Source organism: Gopherus evgoodei, chromosome 5 (assembly GCF_007399415.2).
Source record: "Gopherus evgoodei ecotype Sinaloan lineage chromosome 5, rGopEvg1_v1.p, whole genome shotgun sequence".
NCBI classification, from domain to species: domain Eukaryota; kingdom Metazoa; phylum Chordata; order Testudines; family Testudinidae; genus Gopherus; species Gopherus evgoodei.
Window position 1 is genome coordinate 58,191,481 of NC_044326.1, and position 22,954 is coordinate 58,214,434.

Consider the following 22,954-nt stretch of genomic DNA (forward strand, 5'->3'; position numbering starts at 1 on the left):
TTTCACACTAGAAAGAGATAAACAGCAGGATCCCTCCGAGATTTGTACTGGGACCTGTGCTGTTCAACATGTTCATAATTTATCTGGAAAATGGGGTAACAAGTGAGGCAGAAAAGTTGCAGATGATACTAAATTACTTAAGAGTTAAGTCCAAACCAGACTGTGAAGGGTTATAAATCTCTCTCAAAACTGGGTGACTGGGTAACAAAATGGCAGGTGAAATTCAGTGTTGATAAGTGCAAAATAATGCACACTGGAAAACAATCCCAATGATATGTCCAAAATGATGAGGTTTAAGTTGTCTGTTATCTGCCAAGAAAGATTTTAGAGTCATCATGGATAGTTCTCTGAAAACATCCACTCAATATGCAGTTGCAGGCAAAAAAACCTAAATGTTAGGAACCATCAGCAAAGGGATAGATAATACAGAAAATATAATACCACAATATAAATCCATGGTATGCCTACACCTTGAAAACTGCATGCAGTACGCATCACTCCATCTCAAAAAAAAAAAAAAGATTTAGAATTGGAAATGGACACAGAAGGTCAACAGTAATTATTAGTGGTGTGGAACAGCTTCCATATAAGGAGAGGTTTAAAAGACTAGGACTGTTCAATTTAGAAAAGAGGACTAAGGGAACAACTGAGTTAAACTGTCACCAGCAGGCATTTTGTTAATCTGTGGGGTGTTGAAGACAGACCAAAGGGCAAACGCCAGTGTCAGCAAAGATTGTCTAACGAACCGCAGGAGCAGCCCATGCACCAGGTGAATCATGATGTGAAAATCATGTCCTTGTCATTGAGGGAAATGTACCAGTCTTTCTGGTCCAAGGAGGGAACAATGGATGCAAGAGAACCATCTTGAACCTGAGCTTCTTGACACTGATATCTGAGGTCCAGTATTGGTTGAACCCTGCCCCCATTTTCTGGGGGATATGAAAGTAATGCAAATAGAAGTCCCTTTTCCCTCGGTTGTTAGGAAACAGCCTCAATAGCATCAAGAGTGAGAAAGCACTGCAGTGCTTGTCCAAACAGATTCTCATGGAAAGGGTCCCTGAACAGGGATGAGAATGAGGGACAGTTGAGAGAAGGGAAAGGTACTGAATGGTGTAACTTGTTTGGATCACCTCCAGCACCCAGTAGTCTTGGGGTGATACTGGACCAGACCTGTCGGAAGTGTGTCAGAGGGTTCCTGAAAGGCGATGGTATGCTGTCCTCACATATCACATCAAACTTGCTGCATGGTCAGCACTAATGCAGAATGGTGCTACTGGGAGATGGATCCTATGGTGTGCTTCTTCCTTGAGGCCTGGCTACACTCACACTTTACAGCGTTGCAACTGGGGTGTGAAAAAACACCCCCCTGAGTGCTGCAAGATACAGCGCTGTAAAGCGTCAGTGTAATCAGGGCAGCAGCGCTGGGAGCGCGGCTCCCAGCGCTGCACGCTACACCCGTAAGGGATGTGGTTTACATGCAGCGCTGGGAGAGCTCTCTCCCAGCGCTGCCGCTCTGACTACACTCACACTTCAAAGCGCTGCTGTGGCAGTGCTCCCGCAGCGCTGCCGCGGCAGCGCTTTGAAATGCCAAATGTAGCCATATGAAATAGGAGTATGGCTGTTGGTGCCACTGATCAGGCTGGAACCTAAAGAGGTCTGGGCATACATTCCTAATGATTGAAGGTGGCCCTAGAGTCTGAGGGACTTTATCACCTCATCTAGTCTCTTGTGAAAGTGAGCAGCCTTCAAATGGCAAGTCTTCGTTTGTTGTTCGCAGTTCTCCAGCAATACCTGATGAAATCAGCCAGGAGGAATGCCACATGGCAATTGCTATTGTCTTATCTGTGGCATTCAGGGCCAACTGTAGTGTGGTTCTAGCTACCCAACACCCCTTCACAAGGATAATCTGGAATTCATCCCTGCAGTCCTGTCTAGCTTGTCAAATCGATTGTTGCAACACCCTTGATGTGATCATATTTTGCTAGGACAACCTGACAACTGGAGATCCTCATCTGGAGGGGCTGCAATAGGCGTATGCCTTTTTGGAGAGCAAATAGAGGCATTTTGCCTCCTTGTCCTTGGGGATTGACTTCTGGTAGCCCTAGTGAGTTCTCTCATTAGCTGCTGTCACCACCAGGGACCCCAGCACTGGGTGGGAACAGAACTCTTCATATCCCATCACCGGGACCTGATACTGCCTATCTGCTCATTTTGACATGAGTGCCACAGTCTGCTAGAGGATCCTTGCAGGTTCCAAACGTCCCTCATTGATCAGGATCACGACATGCCTCACGATGGTCAAACTAATGTATTTTTTTTAATAAGATTACAAATTTGGTTGATAAAGGTAACAGTGTTGATGTAATATAATTAGATTTCTCTAAGGTGTTTGATTTGGTACTGCACAATGTCTTGATTAGAAAACTGGAATGAAAATTAACTTTAATTTTGCATTTTTGCACCCATTAAATGCATTAAGAACTAGCTAACTTTAGGTCTCAAATGTATCTGGGAACAGACAATAGTCATCAAGTGGGGTGTTTCCAGTGAGGCCCTGTAAGGACTAGTTTTTGGTCCTCTGATTTAATACTTTTAATCGATGACCTGGAAGAAAAAGTCACTGAAAGTTGGGAGTGTGGTAAATAATGAAGAGGACATGTTACTGATACAGAGCAATGTGTTTTAAGACAGCTAAATGTAAGTGTCTACATCTTGGAACAAAGAATGTAAGCCATACTTACAGGATGGAGGACTCTATCCTAGGAAGCAGTGACTCTGAAAAATATTTGAGGGTCATGGTAGATAATTAGCTGAACATGAGCACTCAGGGAGATGCTGTGGCCAAAACAGCTAATGCAATATGGGGAATCTCAAGTAGGAGTAAAGAGGTTATTTTACTTCTACATTTGGCACTGGTGAGATTGCTATTGGAACACTACCCCCAGAGTATAAGAAGGATGTTGATAAATTGAAGAGAGTTCAGAGAAGAGCTATGAGAATGATTAAAGGATTAGAAAACATGCTAGATAGTGATAGACTCAAAGAGCTCAATGTATTTAGCTTAACAAGGAGAAAATTAAAGGGTGACTTGATTATAGTCTAAGTATCTACCTGAGGAACAAATATAATGAGTTCTTTAGCCTAGCAGAGAAAAGCATGGCATGATCCAATGGCTGGAGTTTAAGCTAGACAAATTCAGAGAGAAAATAAGGTGTATATTTTTAATGATGAGGGCAATTAACCATTGGAACAATTTACCAAGGGTTGGGATGGATTCTCCATCACTGAATTTTTAAAATATTGGATTTTTCTATAAAATATGCTCTAGGAATTATTTTGGGGAAGTTCCGACTTCCTATATAACACAGACCATAGACTATATGATTACAATGGTCCCTTCTGGTCTTCAATCTATGAATTTGAGCAAAAAGTTAAATTATTTCAATTAAGTGCATCAAATAGAATCTCATTAGTATAGCAAGTACTTAAATGATTTTTAACTGTTGTATAAATGGTGATCTTAATTTTATCATTAAAACGGAAAACCTGACAAATGAGTCTTGCTGTCTAATTGTCGTTCCCTACTCCTAAAAATCAAAGGGAAAAAGGCATGTTAAACATTAGGAACTATAGGCAGGTATAATAAATTAAGGTTTTGTTTACTTGCAAATAGTCCTTACAATATAAGCATCCAAATCTGCCAGGAAAAGGTCACTTTAGTCTTCTGCAAATTGATATAGCACCTAGCAAACTGCTAGATTGCAACCATCCTATTTTTAACTGTAAAATGCAGCCTTAGATGGTAACAGTTCACAGCATGGAATGCACCATCTTATCCAAGCAGAGGCTCATTTTATCAAGATGAAGCATCACAAATTGGGACCTGTTTTTTCATGAGACTACACCTCTGATTCAGAGGTAAATTTGGCCACAGGCCACATTGTAGAACCCAGTGAATGACATTTTTCTATAATCTGCTCTTGGGTCACCCATTCTTGCACCATTAACTCTACCCTAGAAGATAACTATTGAGGTTTATGCATTGCTCCTCCAAAATTTGCATATCAGAATTACATATACTTTGATAGTTTGGGTCAGTTTCTGCTTCCTTATACACCCAAGTAGTACATACACAAGTAGTCTTATAGAGCAAGGATGGCATAATTTGACCCTTTATAAATTTAAGTCTCAATATTTGGACAGAAAAGATCAGTTTGGGTCCTAAAGGATTTATGAATAAAAGCAGATGCTTTGATTTGGAACAAAATATGAATTCTAAATGAATGTGGTCCAAAAAGTTTACCTTGAAATATCAGTTATATCTCACCTTATTTAGGAGGCAAAGTGAGCTGGTGAAATCAGCTGATATTCTACTTTTACAAAGTGCTGTTCACAAAACACATTCCAAAATGCATTCGAAACACAATAATGAATAACTATGAAGTGCTAACAGGTTGGTGTATGAGGGCAACTTAGACTAAGATTCCATTGTGGTGAATCTTTAAAGAGCCCAGAAGCAATGTATTTTTTAATTCATGCTTTAAGAAAAAGAGTCAGTGACAGAGCCTACTATCTACCCTACTTCAAATACAAAATTGAGGCAGCAAAGTTAACTATGGGACCACTAAAATACTATTGGTGGTTTTGTTTCCGGAACCCTTTTTGGATTCACCACATTCCTTGGGGCACTAGAAAGTTTTTATACTACAGCAAACAAACTTCTTACAAGACACTCGTTTGTCTCAGCAGTACCTGTCTTCTGACACAATTTTTAAAGTGTTTTCTAAGGGTGGTACTCATCACCTTCAGTTTCTGTTAATGTCCCCCCCCATTTTTAATAGAACACTTCTACTAGGGAATCAATTTTCATTTGCCTTTCGCTTATTAGTAAACAAAAATTCCACACTTCATGAATAGGTAGCCTGAGATTTAAATGTCTTCAGAGAATATATATTGAAGTCTCTAATGGTTTAATGGCTTTATTTAATACAAGTTCTGAACCATCGGATGTTTATTCATTCCTTTGGTGACACTGAACTGAGTAGGTCTAGTCAGACAGGATTCCTAAGCCTAATTACAATTCAAAATAGGTCTGACTTAGCCCTGGTCTATGCTACAAACTTATGTCAGTATAGCTGTGTCACTCAGGGATGTGGAAAACCCAGCTCCCAACCTAACTTTCAGTGTAGAGAGCACTATATCCAGGGGAGGGATTCCCCATTAACATAGCTCTTACCCATCCCTGTTGTGTGGAATACCTATGCTAATGGGAGAAACTCTCCCATTGGGGTAGGTAGTGTCTGCACACTAAGTGCCACATTGGTGCAGCAGCAGTTCTGTAAGTGTAGAAAAGCTCTTACTCTTTATGGGATATTTCTTTCTCCTGCTCCCCAACTTCAGGCATAACTTGAATATGCCAGTGTTAAATTTCAGACAAGAGATGTAGCAGGTTAGTCACAGATATATTGAAGACCCTATTCAGTACAATTTTTGCCTCTTGAAAGTGATGCTGAAAATGCTAGTTGGATAATTTCTTATTTCATCCATTTTCTTATATTGGGGTTTACTTGCTGTACAGGTTTATTCTTCCCCGCATCTAATCATGAATCTGTATTTTGGTTTAAAGACACAGTTGACTCAAATTCATAGTTTCATCAGGGATTTCTATATATTTCTCAGTATTTTTTTCCCCAAGATTTCTTTTAACATGGAAGCAGTTTCATCTTGTTAGAGCACATGAAAGTCAGGTGATCTAGGTTCACAATTACTGACTCATTCACTTTGGGCCAGTGACACTTCTGTGCCTCTAGTCTCCTGTGTTAACCACTTTTTTGAAGGTATCTGAAATATAAGCATAAAAAGCATTTTCAAGTGTGAAGTATTATGTTCAAAATGGTCCTGCTTGATAAGTGAAATAGACCTTATGGAATCATTTAGGTGGCCTTGTGGGGAAGAGGGGAAGAGGCTCCCTCCTTCATTATCTACTCCCTTTTACCTTGAGTTTATTAGTGTAGGGTCTGTTCATTTCTTGACCACTATTTTGGCATTTTCACATAGATAATCCAGGAAATAATCAGAAATCATGTGTGTTAAAAACTTCTTTAAGGCATATCTAGAGATTCCGACTACTTGGATAACTAACACATTCTGCAGTAAAAGCACCTTTTCTCAGTACTTTTCACACTGAACCCTGTACTAGAGCCCTTTTATTAGGCAACTTTCTCTGTCTTGAGACCACTCTGAAATATCCAGCGTATCCAGTACAATAGAAGGCCACCTCAATTAAATAACTCGTTTATCAGTCATTTCACTGAAGTAGTGTTTAATTGTATTTAAAATTGATTTAAATCATCTATTTCATACTGCATATTCAGTATGATTGACTAAAATGTTTAAAGCATGCACAAGCAAGGGTAAAGCTTTTTTGGTCAGTGAGCCACAGCATTTGAATTATAGACATAACGTTAAAGCAGTGGTCTCCAACCTTTTTAAGCACAAGATCACTTTTTGAATTTAAGTGCAACTCACAGTCTAGCTCAAAGAAAACGTAGAAACAACAGTAATCACACAAACCCAACACCCTTTGCCCTGCCCCTTCTCCAAGGCTATGCCCCGCTCACTCCATCCTCCCCCCCCCCCGCCACTCACTTTCATTGGGCTGGGACAGGGGTTGGGTGCAGGAGGGGGAGTGGGCTCTGGGCTGGGGCAGGGGGGTTTGGAGTGTAAGAGGGGGCTCTAGGCTGAGCCCGGGGAAGGGTTTGGGGTGCAGAGGGGGTTCAGGGTACTGGCTCCAAGAGGGGACTCACAGCTCAGGCAGCAGGTTGGGGTGTAGGCTCTGAGAGGGGGCTAGGGCAGGAGGTTGGGAGACAGGAGAGGTTCGGGGTACAAGCTCCAACAGGGTGCTGCTTACCTCAGGCAGCTCCCGGACGGCGGTGCAGCAGGGCTAAGGCAGTCTCCCTGCCTGCCCTGGCCCTGCACTGTTCCCAGAAGTAGCCAGCATGTCCAGCAGCAGCTCGGGGTGGGTAAGGGGGGGGAGGACAGAAGGGCAGGTGGCTCCGCACTCTGTCATCATCCGCAGATACCTCCCCCAGAGCTCCCATTGGCTGCAGTTCCCCATTCCTGGCCAATGGGAGCTGCAGGGGTGAGGCCTGCAGGCGAGGGCAGCACACCAAGACCCTGTCCCCTTCCCTCCCCCAGGACCCACTGCCGGACATGCCAGCCACTTCCAGGAGCAGTGCAGGGCCAGGGAACCGGATGCACTGCCTTTGTGAAGCCTCTTACAATCTCAGTCTCAGTCACTGAGACTGAATGTCAGAGGCTCCATGATTGACCAGTTGATCGCGATCTACCAGTTGGCGACCACTGTCTTAAAGCAATTTCAACTGATCTGCTTCCAATGGCAGCTCGTGGGACTTCAATTTCCTGAGTCTTTATTGGGGAAAAAATGCTGTAGTTAATATAACCATGCTCATCAAGACATCCCATTCACTGAAGACAGACATTGAAAATACAGTGATTTCTAAATCCTCTGATTTTTAAAATCCTAAGAAATTCCAATAATAGAAAATTAACTTGAGAATGTTATAGTTGCACTCATTCAAACACTCAGTCAGGAAATGCCAGAACTATGGCTGCTCATAGATTGATGACCCACTTCCATACGTGTTTTAAATCACACTTCCTTTAACTCATGCTTATATTGCCTCTCATAATTGTTTCTCCTATTCCACAGTCTGACATCATGATATCTGCTTCTTAGTTGTCATGCCCTCTGGAGTTTAGTTTCTCATCATTCTCTCAACCACATGGGTTCCAGCCTGCAAATTCTCCTGGGCTATCTCACCAGGATGCATCTCACTGTAAAACGTTCCTGGATACTGTGAATCAAAATTCCAGTCCTCTTCTTGCCACTGTTTGAGGACTGACAGCAATGTCATAGAATCATAGAAGATTAGGTTTGGAAGGGACCTCAGGAGGTCATCTAGTCCAACCCCCTGCTCAAAGCAGGACCAATGCCAACTAGATCATCGCAGCCAGGGCTTTGACAAACTGGGTCTTAAAAACCTCTAAAGATGGAGATTCCATCACCTCCCTAGGTAACCCATTCCAGTGCTTCACCATCCTCCTAGTGAAACTGTTTTTCAACAGTATCCAACCTAGACCTCCCCCACTGCAACTTGAGACCATTGCTCCTTGTTCTGTCATCTGCCACCACTCAGAACAGCCTAGCTCCAGCCTCTTTGGAACCTCTTTCAGGTAGGTGAAGGCTGCTATCAAATTCCACCTCACTCTTATCTTCTGCACACTAAATAAGCCCAGTTCCCTCAGCCTCTCCTCATAAATCATGTGCCCCAGCCCCCTAATCCTTCTCATTGCCCTCCACTGGACTCTCCAATTTGTCCCCAACCTTTCTGTAGTGAGGGGGGGGCAAAACTGGATGCAATACTCCAGATGTGACCTCACCAGTACCAAATAGAGGAGAATAATTGCTTCCCTTGATCTGCTGGCAGTGCTCCTACTAATGTTGCCAAGACGACTAGGGGCATATTGGGCTGCAAGGGCACACTGTTGACTTGTATCCAGCTTCTTGTCCACTGTAATCCCCAGGTCCTTTTCTGCAGAACTGCCACGTAGCCAGTTGGTCCCTACTCTGTAGCAGTGCATGAGATTCTTCTGTCCTAAGTGCAGGACTCTGCACTTATTCTTGTTGAACCTTATCAGATTTCTTTTGGCCCAATCCTCCAATTTGTCTAGGTCACTCTGGACCCTATTCCTACCCTCCAGAATATCTACCTCTTCACCCAGCTTAATATAATCCGTGAACTTGCTGACGGTGCAATCCATCCCATCATCCAGATCATTAATGAAGATGTTGATCAAAAACGGCCCCAGGACTGACCCCTGGGGCACTCCATTTGATACTGGCTGCCAACTAGACATCAAGCCGTTGATCAATACTCGTTGATCCCGATGATCTAGCCAGCTTTCTACTCACCTTATAGTTCATTCATCCAATCCATACTTCTTTAACTTGCCGGTAAGAATACTGCGGGAGACCATATCAAAAGCTTTGCTAAAGTCAAGATATATCACATCCACTGCTTTCCCCATATCCACAGAGCTAATTATCTCACCATGTAAAGCAATCAGGTTGGTCAGGCATGACTTGCCCTTGGTGAATCCATGTGGACTGTTCCTGATCAACCTCCTCTCCTCCAAGTGTTTCAAAATGGATTCCTTGAGAACCTGCTCCATGATTTTTCCAGGGACTGAGGTGAGGCTGACTTGTCTGTAGTTACCCAGATTCTTCTTTTTTTCCTGTTTTAAAGATGGGCGCTACAGTTGCCTTTTTCCAATTATCCAGGACCTCCTCCAATCGCCATGAGTTTTCAAAGATAATGGCCAATGGCTTTGAAATGACAGCCGCCAACTCCCTCAGTATCCTCAGATGCATTAGATCTGGACCCATGGACGTGTGCATGCCCAGCTTTTCTAAATAGTCCTTAATCTGTTCTTTCACCACCGAGGGCTGCCCACCTCCTCTACATACAGTGCTGCCCAGTGCAGCAGTCTGGGAGCTGACCTTGTCCGTGAAGACTGAGGCAAAAAAGCCTAGAGTACTTCAGCTTTTTCCACATCATCTGTCACTGGGCTGCCTCCCCCATTCAGTAGGATCCCACACATTCCCTGAACACCTTCTTGTTGCTAACATACCTACATAAACCCTTCTTGTTACCCTTCACATCCCTTGCTAGCTGCAACTCCAATTGTGCTTTGGCCTTCCTGATTACATTCCTGCATGCTCGAGCAATATTTTTATATTCCTTCTAAGTCATCTGTCCAAGTTCCCACTTCTTGTAAACTTCCTTTTGGGTTTAAGGTCACCACAGATTTCTCTGTTAAGCCAAGCTGGTCTTCTGCCATATTTGCTATTCCTTCTGCACATTGGGATGGTTTGTTCCTGTGCCCTCAATAAGCCTTCTTTAAAATACGGCCAGCTCTCCTGGACTCCTTTCCCCCTCATATTAGCCTCCCAGGGGATCCTGCCCATCAGTTCCCTGAGGGAGGCAAAGTTTGCTTTGCTGAAGTCCTGGGTCCATATTCTGCTGCTCTCCTTTCTTCCTTTTGTCAGGATCCTGAACTTGACCATCTCATGGTCACAGCTGCCCAGGTTGCCACCCATTTCTACTTCCCTCACCAATTCTTCCCTATTTGTGAGCAGCAGGTCAAGAGGAGCACGGCCCCTAGTTGGTTCCTCCAATACTTGCACCTGGAAGTTGACCCCCACCACTCTCCAAAAATTTCCTGGATTGTCTGTGCACTGCTATATTGCTCTCCCAGCAGATGTGGGGGTGATTGAAGTCCCTCATGAGAATCAGGCCCTGTGATCTGGAAACTTATGTTAGTTGTCCAAATAAAGCCTCGTCTACCTCCTTCTCTTGGTCTGGTGGTCTATAGCAGATGCCCACCCTTGTTCTTCTGATCTCTAAACTTAACCCAAAGACACTCAACAGGCTTTTCTCCAGTTTCATACTGGAGCTTTGAGCATTCATACTGCTGTCTTACATATAGTGCAACTCCTCCACCTTTTCTCCTCAGCCTTTCCTTCCTGGACAGTTTATACCCACCCATGACAGTGCTCCAGACATGTGTGCTTCTCATCCTACATTTCTCTAAGCTGTTCCGTTCTCTGTTCAAAATGTCAGTAGCTTATTTCTGAAGCACAGTTTAAGTATCTTATTCTTAAGTTCATTTTGCATATAATGGGCATATAAATATTTTGTAGTCCAAATAAGATATTCTATTTTAAGTACAATCGTCCTTATTCTAAACAGGACACAAATGTTCAATAATTACAAATTCATGTATTACTTAAAAAAACATGACTTAGGCAAGATCTATGCTAATATCACTGCAGTGGCCATGTCACTTAATTCAAGCTACTACCACAATGCAATTTATTTTCACCTAAAAGATAAGTCTCAACAGAATAGCTTCAGAGTATGAAGTTCAAGAAAGAAGATGTACTCTAGATAATACTGTGGAGAAGACCAGCATGTCTAGAGTTACTCTATTTCTATCAGTGTGAGAAAATATTTTTTATTGGCACTGAATTTCCAAAGGTGAAGCCCAACTTATTGTTTTGAGCTAAAATGAGTTCATTGGTACTTTAGTGGTTGGGTTTGATTCTAAACATTTGGACTTTTAATTCAAAGTGGATGAAAAACCGGTTTAATAATATTTAACATTTGTCTGAACAAACAGCAATATCTAAGAGTTTTACTTCTACACAAAGTATGGATCATTTTTTATTTTACAACAAAAAGTGGCCCAGTTACAATCTTAGAGAGCAAGCAGGAGGTCTGAGTATTGGCTGGGAAGGTTTAAGAGGGTAAAACTGATAGATTTTCAGGACGTTGTCTGTAACAGGGACCACCCTCATAATCTCTTGTAAAACTATCAGTGAGAATGACAGTACAATCTGGGGTTCAGATTTGTTTTAATGTAACAAACTCTGGTTCCTACTGAATTTACTACAGACACATTATGCCAGATCTTTTAAACTAAGTTTGTGGTTTCCATTAATGTAAATAACTTCTAATAATATGATACATTTGAAGATTAATATAGTGAATAAGTTGATAAAAAAATCAAAGTTAAAATCAATCATCAGCTGAAAACCATACTGCTCCATTTTTTTTTTTAAACCTGATACAGTTGCAACCATCGCCTACCAAGATTACTACAATAGAAGAAAGAATTTTTAGTTTTAGCCTGCATTTGATAACAGAGTATTCGGAGTTTCATTGTTCCTCTTCTTGCTTGTTGAGGTTAAAAACAGGAAAGCACAATATAAAGCCACAAGAACTTGGCAAGGGACAACAGAACAGGTATAATGACACCAACATTTTTAACTGACTAGATTTCAATTTGATGTGTCCTTTTAACACTGCAAGTACACACACACACTTAACAGTTGTCAGTCTATTTTCTGACATTTACGTCAGATGCCTTGCTCATTTCCAATAAATGCTCTAGCTGCCAAGAAGATCACTATCTTTCATTAGTTTGTTGCTGCAACATTACAACAATAATTGAGAGAAAGTTACTTGAATTCCCGGTAAGTAAAAGCTGGATTTTAGAATTTTAATGTCAAAAATTCTTAAATCTTAAACTGCTTATCCACACTTCAAGCATATCACATTTATAAAGACTACCCTTAATAAATCTTAAGTCTAACTATAGAAATCTGGGCAAATTCTGATAGCTAAAGAGTTTAATGGTTGACTGATAATTTCCTAATACAGTATGATAAATACAAGATAATGCTTCTACATGCATATAGTAAAGGTAGATTTAGGGTTTAACACAACTTTGGGGCAATACCTGTGTCAGATTAGGAAAAACAATACTGTACCATTAGTAGAACTAATTAAAGAAATATATAGACAGAGTGCCCTCCTGTTACTTTACTCCAATGGGGCTGGGTGGATTTGGATTTGTCTGTGTTTTACAAAGAATTTTAGTTAACAGCAACACCATAGAGTCCATTTTTAGTGGAGGAAAATGCAGTAAAAGTTATTTCAAACGTGTGGAAGTTTAATAGGCACTAGGACTTCTGTTAAACTATGTCCATCAAGAGAACAGGAGAGACAACACAGATCTGACAAATAATTAATTTTGATAGTATAGCTTTTAATGGCAGGCATCGTCTGAAGTTGATAGTCCTGAAGAAAATTTGGCTCCAACTCCAATCTAATCAGTTTGCAGACTTCAAAGGGAAATTTAAGTTGGTTTCAGTTGCAGTTTAGTTAACAGAGCTTGAGGTAAAAATTCAAATACAAGCAAGCATAAATTTGGAAACAAAGTTACAGGTATAAGAAAAACAAAATGCAACCTATAGCTTATACTTGTTAATAAATTATTTTCCTGTCTAATAAAGTATTTCTCACCCCAAGGTTATCCTTTGCAGAGCTTGGCAAGTCCAAAGAATTGGGATCCACTTTTCATGGAACCCCCACCCCTTGGCCCTACTGACAGTCTTCTTGTCCTCTTTCTTTTGTACAATTAAAGACTCATGTCCTTCAATTTGGAGGTCCCTATTGAGAGACTTAACTGGGTTCTTTTTGTCCTTGTAAACTCTGAATCCTGCATCTGGCCCAGAGTGTAAACACAAACTGGCTCAGTTGACAGATGTCCATTTTCTCATGGTAATTGAGTTAGCTCTCGATTTCCTCTCCTCAGGTGACAGGTCTCACTCCCATCAGATTTGGAATACAATATCCTATGTTAGATAAACTGTTTGTTTCTCAATCAAACATATTGCAATAAACCACGACAATTAGCTAGTTCTTAGCTTTCAGCAGAGGCCACATATGACTCCCTTTGGTGAAATATTGAGAAAGTTGTCAGATACAGGGTAATACACTTGTCTGGGTCTTCTGTGTCACATCCACCCCTTCGCCTTACTGTAAAAGTGATCAGGAAAGATGCTTACCCTTTACACAGAAGCTGAACAATGTCACAGAATATTCCTGCTTCCATTAACTGAAATAATAAATTGAAATCACTTGAATCTAGGTTTTTTGTACAAGAGCAAACCATGTCTAAAGGGCCTTTAAGCATTGACTGGATTGCTCGTCAAGTGTAACACCATCCTTACATGCTACAAAAACAATTTTTCTTTAAAATTAAGGGCTATGGGGACAAGTCTCCAAACAGAAAATATTTACAATAAATTTTAGCTTTTGACTGGCTGATACCAGGGGTGTCATTAAGAGTTGCAAAGAGAGTTCTGTACTTTATAAGCAGAAGAAGACAGGGCTATGGCAGTGACACAATGATCATGTTATTTGCAGAAGGTTTTCAAGATAGTAGATAGGAGATTGTACAGTGTATATATTGGATGTAATAATTTGAACTAGTTGTACACAACTTATTGTCAAGTAAATTAAGTCACTAGAAGATCTCAGCAAATTATGGTAAACAGAATAACGAACACTTGCTCAACGCAGGTGGTCAATAACGTTAGGATGTATTACCAAGGGACAGTTTAATGGTATTTTGACATATATTGAGTATGATTAATTGGAGGCCTTCAATTAACACTGAGAAGACATTGAAAGCAAAGAACCTCATCCTGGATACTGTTTTCAATTGTAGTCATATCAAAGGTTCTATGAGAAAAAAAGGCCCAGAGAAGGGTAACAGCTGACAGCCTACTTTTCTATGAAGACTTCCCCCATAGGAAGAGAGATACACAATACAACATCTTGTTTAATCTCTAAACTATATAGAGGTAAGTGTACAAAAAATGAATGCTATAGAAAAAAAAGAAAGCACTCCTACTGGAAGGTTCCTATGGGTACATCTATACCAGTGCTTAATTTGTAATGAAAGATGCCAGAGCTCAAGCAATTTAAAAAAACAAACAAACAAACAAAAAAACACCTTTCATAACTGCCATGGCAAGCCCACTGATGCCAGAGCTCTGAATTGCCAAGTCTATGTTAACACTGATCTACACAGCAAAAAACCCTGTGCAAGTGAGTCTCAGAGCCTGGGTCAAGTAACTCAGGCTCACTCTGTTGGGCTAAAAATAGTAGTGTAGACTTTTGGGCTTGGGCCGGAACCTGGGCTCAGAGACTGTCCTCCCTAGAGCTAGGTCTCAGAGCCCAAAACACACTATTATTTTTACTCCAACAGCATAAGCCTGAGCCACTTCACCTGGGCTCTAAGGTTGTTTTTTTTTTTTTTTTTTGGGTAGGCTTCATAGATTCACCAGATGAGGCAAACAAAGACCTGTTATGAATACAAATTAAATATCCAGAGGCCCTGCCAGATTCAGAAGACAGCACCAAATTCAAACAAAGACTACTGCATTTGGATAGCCTTACCTCAGACTGTAGGTGCTGGATCACAACTGTTAATGCTTCAAACTTCTGATTACTGCTTGCCAAGAATTTCTTCAAATGCAGGATAATTTCACTTTGGTTCTCACATTTTGCTTTGTATTGTGCCAATTCACGTGTTTTTGTTTCAGTTGAATGCACAGCTGGAGAGGTTGGTGTGTGTATGCATGAACTTTTAGGAGTCTTCTGCTTGCCTCTCTCAACTGGAATTAAAAAAAAAGATATTCTAATTAAAATATTCACTTCTGAAGTTTTACTAACTACCAAAGCTGGAAGTTAACACACAAAGGAAATAGAAACACATAGTTAAACATTTCCTGAGCCACTTTGATTGGGTCAAAAGGGTTACTTTTTAATGGCATTATGGTCTTGAGGGTAAGGGACCATACAACTGCTTCAGCGTTCTCATACCACAAAAGCCATATACAACTCAAATTGCTCTTAATGATTATACATTTACATTTGTTCATTAAATGCATTGTAGCTAAGTCTTTAAACTGCAATTTTGATAAGCATTTTGAAAGAACTGAAGTGGTTCTTTAGTTCTAAAGCTTTTCATCACTCTAAGTTTATCCAGTGAATTGTCTAATTTTCATACATTAAATCCCATCTATTTTCCAGGTCTGCAACAATTTCACATTTCCTGAACTGGAAGTTACTGAATATATTGAAGCATTTTCCCTACAGGTATTTGATCCCTTTCATGCTTTAATTTCCACTGCAAGATTCCACCATCTTCAGTTCACATTTACTTTTTATTAGCCAAAGGTCCTGGAGCACGTTTCTTAGTATTAATAACATCTGTCATGGATCAAGTACTTACTAAAGCTGTCAAACATGCAATACACTCCAAGCTTCCCCTATCCCTTTATGCACAGCCTGAGGATTACCTACTGTAATATTGTAACATGGCAAATACTGACACTTTACAGCACTAGTGTGATTGATTCCCCCCCACCGCCCCAATCTTGGGGTGCTGCCTGGAACTGGGATACCACTGAGCCCACCTGACCTACCAGCTTGGACTCCTTTACAGTGTACTGCTGCGACAGGCCACACACACAGGTAGAGAGACACCCAGGTGCAGCTCTACACACAGATGCTGAGATCAGTTCTGCATGGGAAGGCTCAGCTAAGGAACTGCCACGTACTCAAGTGCACACCCCCCTTTGGAAGGCAAAGCCAAAATGATACCGTCCTGCACTGCACAGAGAACTGTACAGCATAAGCTCATGAAATTTGCCCCCTCCCTTAATGTGGAGAGGAATATATACAGCTTTCTGCCCCAAGTAATGATTTCCACACACTGGTTTTAGACAAAAACAAGTTTATTAACTACAAAAGATAGATTTCAAGTGACTATTAGGGATAACAGATCAAAGAAGATTACTTAGCAAATAAAACAAACACTCAATCTAAGCTTAATATACTAAAGAAATGAAGAGTAGCAAATTCTCACCCTTGTTGTTGTTTTAGGCAGTTTACAGAGATTCTTGATCACAAGCTGCACTTGCTTGCAGTTTAAAAGCCCAGGTATACCTTTCATGGATTAGAAATCCCTCCAACCTTGGTTCAGCCCTTCTCCCCAAGTTTAGTCCTAGCTTCTCAGATGTTTCCAAGCATCTCCTTTGGGCGGAGACAGTAAAGAACCCAGGCTGATGTCACTCCTCTGCCTTAAATAGCTTTGTATATTGCAGGAACCCTTTTTTCTCCAACTTCAGTTCCCATGCCTTTCAGTGGAAAAATGCTAGTATTCTACAATGGAGTCCAGTAGCAAGTGACTTGGTCGCATGATCCCATAGTGTCATAGCAGCCATGAGTCAGACGCTGTTTGTAGCATCCTCAGGAAGGCTCCGTAGTGTGAGATTAGCTTCTTCTAAACCCAATTGTTCTCCCTAATGGCCCTTCTCAGCCAGCCATCTAAACTGAGTGTCTTCTGCCTAGTGAGTGTCCCCTGGGTGTAGACACATTTGTAATAGATGCATAGCCAATATTCCTAAATTCAGATACCAAAATGGTACATGCATTCAAATAGGATAATGATATTCAGTAAGTCATAACTTTTCAATCTCACATGACCTATTTTGCATAAAGTACATCTAGTTATGCCATAATCATACCACAATAATATCTTTGAAGAATATGGGGCGTAGTGTCACAACTAGATCACGTCACATCAGAAGAGACCAACATTTCTAAATTCAATATTTGATTCTTCCAGGTGTACAAGGTTTCTCTATAGCCTTCAATATGGAAAGTCAGCCATGTATAGCTCTGCAAGTAGGGCCAGTGTCTCCCTATAGTTCTCACAGCCGGTGAACAAATCCTATAGCAACCACAGTCTGATGCAATATATAGATATCCCAAGGTAGTTTCATGAAAACATCAAGACAAATGAGTCTTTAGATTAACTATCAAGATCCATTGAATTTAAAGCTGAGAATCAAGGGAAACTAAATTTGTAACAATTTTAAAGAGGTGAGATTTCATGGAAAAAATAGAAAAAAAATAAGTCCAGAATTTCTTATGCATGATAATCAGTAGTTTATAAAGTCCTTCAAAAGCTCTAAAGGCCAGTGAAATAAGATTGATACAGTCAGTACATCAATATCCTCCTATCATATCATTGAAAGGAGGGTAAGAACCAATGCATTTGAATTGGTAGCCTAAGGTATTAATATTGTTAGTAACAACCTTGGGTGGCTTAGAACAACTACCCAAACATTTGAAAGCAGAGTCCTCATTCAGGAAAATTAAACCCCTAATGCCCCTTTTCCTTTGCCATGTGTTAAGGGTCTCCTCAAGGTAATGTATACATTTCCCCCCCACACACATTCTACCCCCTAAGAGTTCTTGAGTGCTGCTGCCCCCATCCACAGGAAATATTGGTGTAAACATTCCTAATGATGCTGCATTCTTGGCTATTTCATTGCACATCAAAGCCATGTAACACTGACTACTGAAGTGTCATTGGCATTAGCGCACACATTTTAAATGAGCGGACTAGTTTGCACCTTTTAACTATAGTTTCAGTGTCTCAGAGAACTCAGAATTGCTCCTTCTGTTATTCTCTGGTCACCTTTCAAAGGTTCCTCAAAATCATAACAGAGATAATAGAGGTCTGCCCAGGTCCCTTCCAGCCAGTCTTTCACACCCCACAGGGACATACCCCGCACACTTCAGAAAATGATAATGCACTGATAACAAATCAGTCTCACTTTAAGAGTTCATAACCTGAATCTAACTCCTATCAATGACTAAATGCCTTGTCTTTACATTGGCAATTAACGGTGCTGCAACTTTCTTGCTCGTGTGAGAAAAACCACCTTCCTGAGCGCAGCAAGTTGCAGTGAGGTAAAGCACCAGTATAAATAGTGCCCCAGTGCTGATAGCTATGCCCCTTTTTGAGGTATTTTTTTTAAGAGCCTTGGGAGAGTAGTGATGCTTTCTCCCAGTGCTGCACCACAACCACACAAGGCATGTTAAAATGCTGCCGCAGCTGATACATTTAATGGCCTTTTTGGGGAGCTACATTAAATTAGCTCATTGCCTCAGACAGGGTTCCTTTTAGTGAACAGGTATCTGCCATAAAACAAAAACTCACTCTTGCCTTGCAAGCAGCACAGAGTGGGGTTGTGGGGAGGGGGGTTATTGTTTTGGGAGAAAAATTGCATCAGATACTGTCTCACAGCTGAGTTTATTTCAAACAGGTACAAAGCAAAAGGAGACCATATGTGACGCAGGATTCCAGCCATATCCATATTCCCAGTATTCAGCAAGACTGAATTTCTCTCACAAATCCATTAAAGCATTGATCAAACCCTAGTGTTCAAGCTGCCCAATAAATTTTCCTAGTCACTTGATCCAAATATCTGTCAAATCTAATGCTGGGGACTTGTGACAATGCTTTAACACACAAAACGTAGCCCATTTCAATGCAAAGACATTCCTTCATGCATTTTTGTTACATAGTTAAGACCAAAGCAGATTGTGAAGACCTTTAAAAAGATCTCACAAAACTAAGTGATTAGGCAACAAAATGGCAAATGAAATTTAAGGTGGATAAATGTAAAGTAATGCACATTGGAAAACATAACCCCAACTATACATACAATATGATGGGGGCTAATTTAGCTAGAAGTCAGGAAAAAGATCTTGAAGTCATCATGGACAGTTCTCTGAAGATGTCCACGCAGTATGCAGAGGCAGTCAAAAAAGCAAACAGGATGTTAGGAATCATTAAAAAGGTGAGAGAGAATAAGACTGAATATATTATTGCCCTTATAAAAATCCATGGTACGCCAATATCTCGAATACTGTGTACAGATGTGGTCTCTTCACCTCAAAAAAGATATACTGGCACTCGAAAAGGTTCAGAAAAGGGCAATTAAAATGATTAGTGGTTTGGAAAAGGTTTTCCATATGAGGAAAGATTAAAGAGGCTAGGACTCTTCAGCTTGGAAAAGAGGAGACTAAGGGGGGATATGATAGAGGTATATAAAATCACAAGTGATGTGGAGAAAGTGGATAAGGAAAAGTTATTGACTTATTCCCATAATACAAGAACTAGGGGTCACCAAATGAAATTAATAGGCAGCAGGTTTAAAACAAAAGGAAATTCTTCACTCAGCACACAGTCAACTTGTAGAACTCCTTACCTGAGGAGGTTCTGAAGGCTAGGACTACAACAGCATTTAAAAGGGAACTGGATAAATTCATGGTGGTTAAGTCCATAAACGGCTATTAGCCAGGATGGGTAAGGAATGGTGTCCCTAGCCTCTGTTTGTCAGAGGATGGAGATGGATGGCAGGAGCGAGATCACTTGATCATTACCTGTTAGGTTCACTCCCTCTGGGGCACCTGGCATTGGCCACTGTTGGTAGACAGATACTGGGCTAGATGGACCTTTGGTCTGAGCCGGTATGGCCATTCTTGTGTTCTTATGTAAGGGTCACCATACAACAGCCTTAATGTTCAAGGCTTCTCTGCAATCATGAACCATTATCAATGGTGTGAGATGCCTCTACAGATAAAGATCACACAGTCCCTCCTGTGCCTGGTTATGACCTTATGTACCTCTGGGCAAGTCCCCTCTACTTGTTCCTCTTGTGAAGAGAAAGATTCCTAAGACCCCAAAGCTATACAGGAAGAGCTGAACCTCAAACAGAGAAAGCCAAATTACAGTTGCATTGAAACAATGGTATAAAGAAAGCGTGAAAACATGAAAGAACAATATTTTAGCATAGATTTCAAATTAAGGCCCTCAAAATTGAGGGAGCAACTTCAGTTACCAAAACGAGGATTAAGATAAGCCAAAGAGAGTAAAATGAATTTGCTGAGACTAATTTGTACAGCGAGTCACTATCCTGAACATAAAATCTATTCCCCTTAATCGTGTCCCCCAAATCCTTTCTAAATTAAGCCTAACGTGACAGTCTTTATAACAAGATGCCATCCAGTCCATTTTTAAAATCAGGGTCTACGGCCATTAGGGTGACCAGACAACAAGTGTGAAAAATTGGGACAGGCGGTGGGGTAGGGTAATAGGAGCCTATATAAGAAAGACCCAAAAAACGTGACATCTGGTCACCTTAACTGCCATTGCACTTAACTTCCGATGATTAAACACTGCAGATTGTTCCAGATCGCACAAGCAATTTTACTAGACAGAGTCATCCTCATAATTACATAGACTGCTGTGCTCATCTGTCAACATACAAGGAACTGGATGTTGTTATTAAACTGCACCTATCTGGTCAGTGCATATTAGCTAGAACTCCAAATACCTATATCTCCAGGAAAAGTGCATTTCACACACTTGGGACAGTCCTCAATTGAGAACTCTTCCTAGCCTCAGATCTACCCTATGCCAATGACCAGAATTTGGGCAGTTGTGCCTAGTGATCAGAGCTGGAGTTGGTAGTCAGGAACCAGAGCCAAGGGTCAGAATCTGGTTACTTGGAGTGCACCAAGGCAAGGACAAGAGCTATTGTAGCCACACAAGCAAATACTTAGAGCAGCCACTGAACTGCAGCAGCTGGGCTTAAGAGCCTGTCTGCTGACTCTTCCAACCAAACAGGAGGTGTAGGCTATCAGGTAGCACACTACAGACCAGCTCCTAAGGTTGCCTGGAGACTGGCTCTGCTGAAGACTCAGATTCCTGACACCCTGGGGTTCTACAATACAATTGTCTGGCTGAATGAATGCAGCTGCCATTCAGCTGACACTGAGCCAGATCAACCTCTTTGTAAAAGCCTTTTTTTTTTTTTTTTTTTTAATTTAGGAACTGGTTCCCCTGACTCCACTGGGAGTCTGACCAATCTGATATGAAGTTGCGCAGGAGGAGAAAATGAAGAGCTATTCTATTAGTAGGGTGTATCCCATATACTTGTTACATTTAAGAGCTTAGATATAACAAGGAATGTAAGCACTCCTGTAAAGCCTTACCTGAGCCACTTTGGAGTGTCTTGGTCCATATGTTGCTTTAACGAAACATTCAGTCCTGACAACCATTTGAGCTTCTACACCTGTGCACTTAGTTGCTGAACAGCCACTGAAATTCTGCCCCCATGAATAACTAACCTTAGCCACATCCCAAAGCTTATCTTCTTGAGAATTTCTACTGCTTTCTTGAGTTTCTAGAACTAAACCAGAACCTTCTGTATTACCCCAAGTGACTTTATTGGTATGTCTACACTGCAATCACTCAGGGATCAGGCTGTAAAATTGCAGTGGAGACATTCTGGCTTGATCTGGGACCCACCCTTCCCTGCAAGATCCCAGCTCCTAAATGCTGGAACCCTATGAGGAGTGAGAGTTCTAGAGCCTGGGCTTCAGTCAAGCCCAAATGTGTACACTGAAATTTTACAGCCCTGCAGCCCCAGAGTCAGCTGACACAGGCCAGCTACCGATGTTTTATTGCAGTGTAGACACACCCTATGAGTAAGGATATGGATTTAGTCGTAGAGATCACTAATTCCATTACTTTAACAGACCTCCGTGACTTCAACCACGTGGAGGTGGGGCTCCGAGTGCTGGCTCACTTTGTGGCATCAGAGCTCGAGCACCATGTCAGGGGACTTGGGCTTCTGTGTCTTATTGCCCATGCCTTGCCTGTGACTTACTAAATATACCTGTGACGAAATCTTAACCTTACCTCTGAGTACATGCTAATGCCCTTCTACTTTAAACTGAAGTTATTTTCCTTAGAAAAAGATGATATAATTTTTAAAGAAGTGTTTCAATCAAAGCTAAGAAAGAAATAATTGGAACAGAAACAATCAAACCTTTCACCTCCAAGCTTTGTAATTTGAGGATCAGGTAAGTTGTCTTACCCCAAGCCATCCTCTTTTCATGTTCCTTCACCGAACAGTTAGCTTTTAGAGCTGTTTGAAGACTAACTTGCTCATCCAAGCATTTGTTGCTGTCCTTAAGTCCTTGCTTCTGATCCTCTCTGTTAGCAAGATCCAGGCTGGTCAAAGCTTTCTGACTTTTTTCCATTTCCTGGAAAACTTTAACAACATTGGTCAAATTGCTGGTAATTCCTTCAATCAAATATACCAGATCAGCCTGGGCGTTTAACTGAACTTCCATTTCTTTCCTCACTGTCTGGATCTCCTCAACTACAGTTTTTAATTCCAATTGACTGGATTTAATCTCTGCTTTGAAGTAGTCTTTCATCTGTTGCTGGCTCCTTTGTGCATCAAGAACTGTTTTGATTTCCTTTTGGAAAATTTCCATGCCATTTCTTAATTCCTTTTGGCCAGCTTTCATTGCCTCTTGGCTAGCTTTAATTTCTGCCATCATGGCAGCTTAATTCTCTCTCTCTGCTCCAGCAGGAGCCACAGAAGTCTTCCTGGATATATTACTCCACAGTGACAACAGCTGTCACAGGTTCCAAGCCATCAGGAAGGTTTGCACACCAGCAGCTAGTTACCACTTATGTGGAGAAGGAAGCAGGTAGCCCTCTGGTGAAGTATCCTATTTCAGGTTACAATCAGTACACTTGACTGAACACACTAGACAGAAACAGAGCACACCTT

General features: G+C 41.2%; 1 protein-coding gene across 6 annotated transcripts in view; it reads right to left on the bottom strand.

Annotated features, from left to right (window-relative positions):
* MTUS1 (microtubule associated scaffold protein 1) overlaps positions 1–22,954 on the bottom strand; it is a 206,426-nt gene that overhangs the window by 54,627 nt on the left and 128,845 nt on the right. For all 6 annotated transcript variants that reach the window (XM_030564301.1, XM_030564297.1, XM_030564300.1 and 3 more), the window contains one exon: positions 14,898–15,115. In XM_030564301.1, coding sequence (XP_030420161.1) covers positions 14,898–15,115 — 218 coding nt within the window. The remainder of the gene's footprint in view (positions 1–14,897; positions 15,116–22,954) is intronic.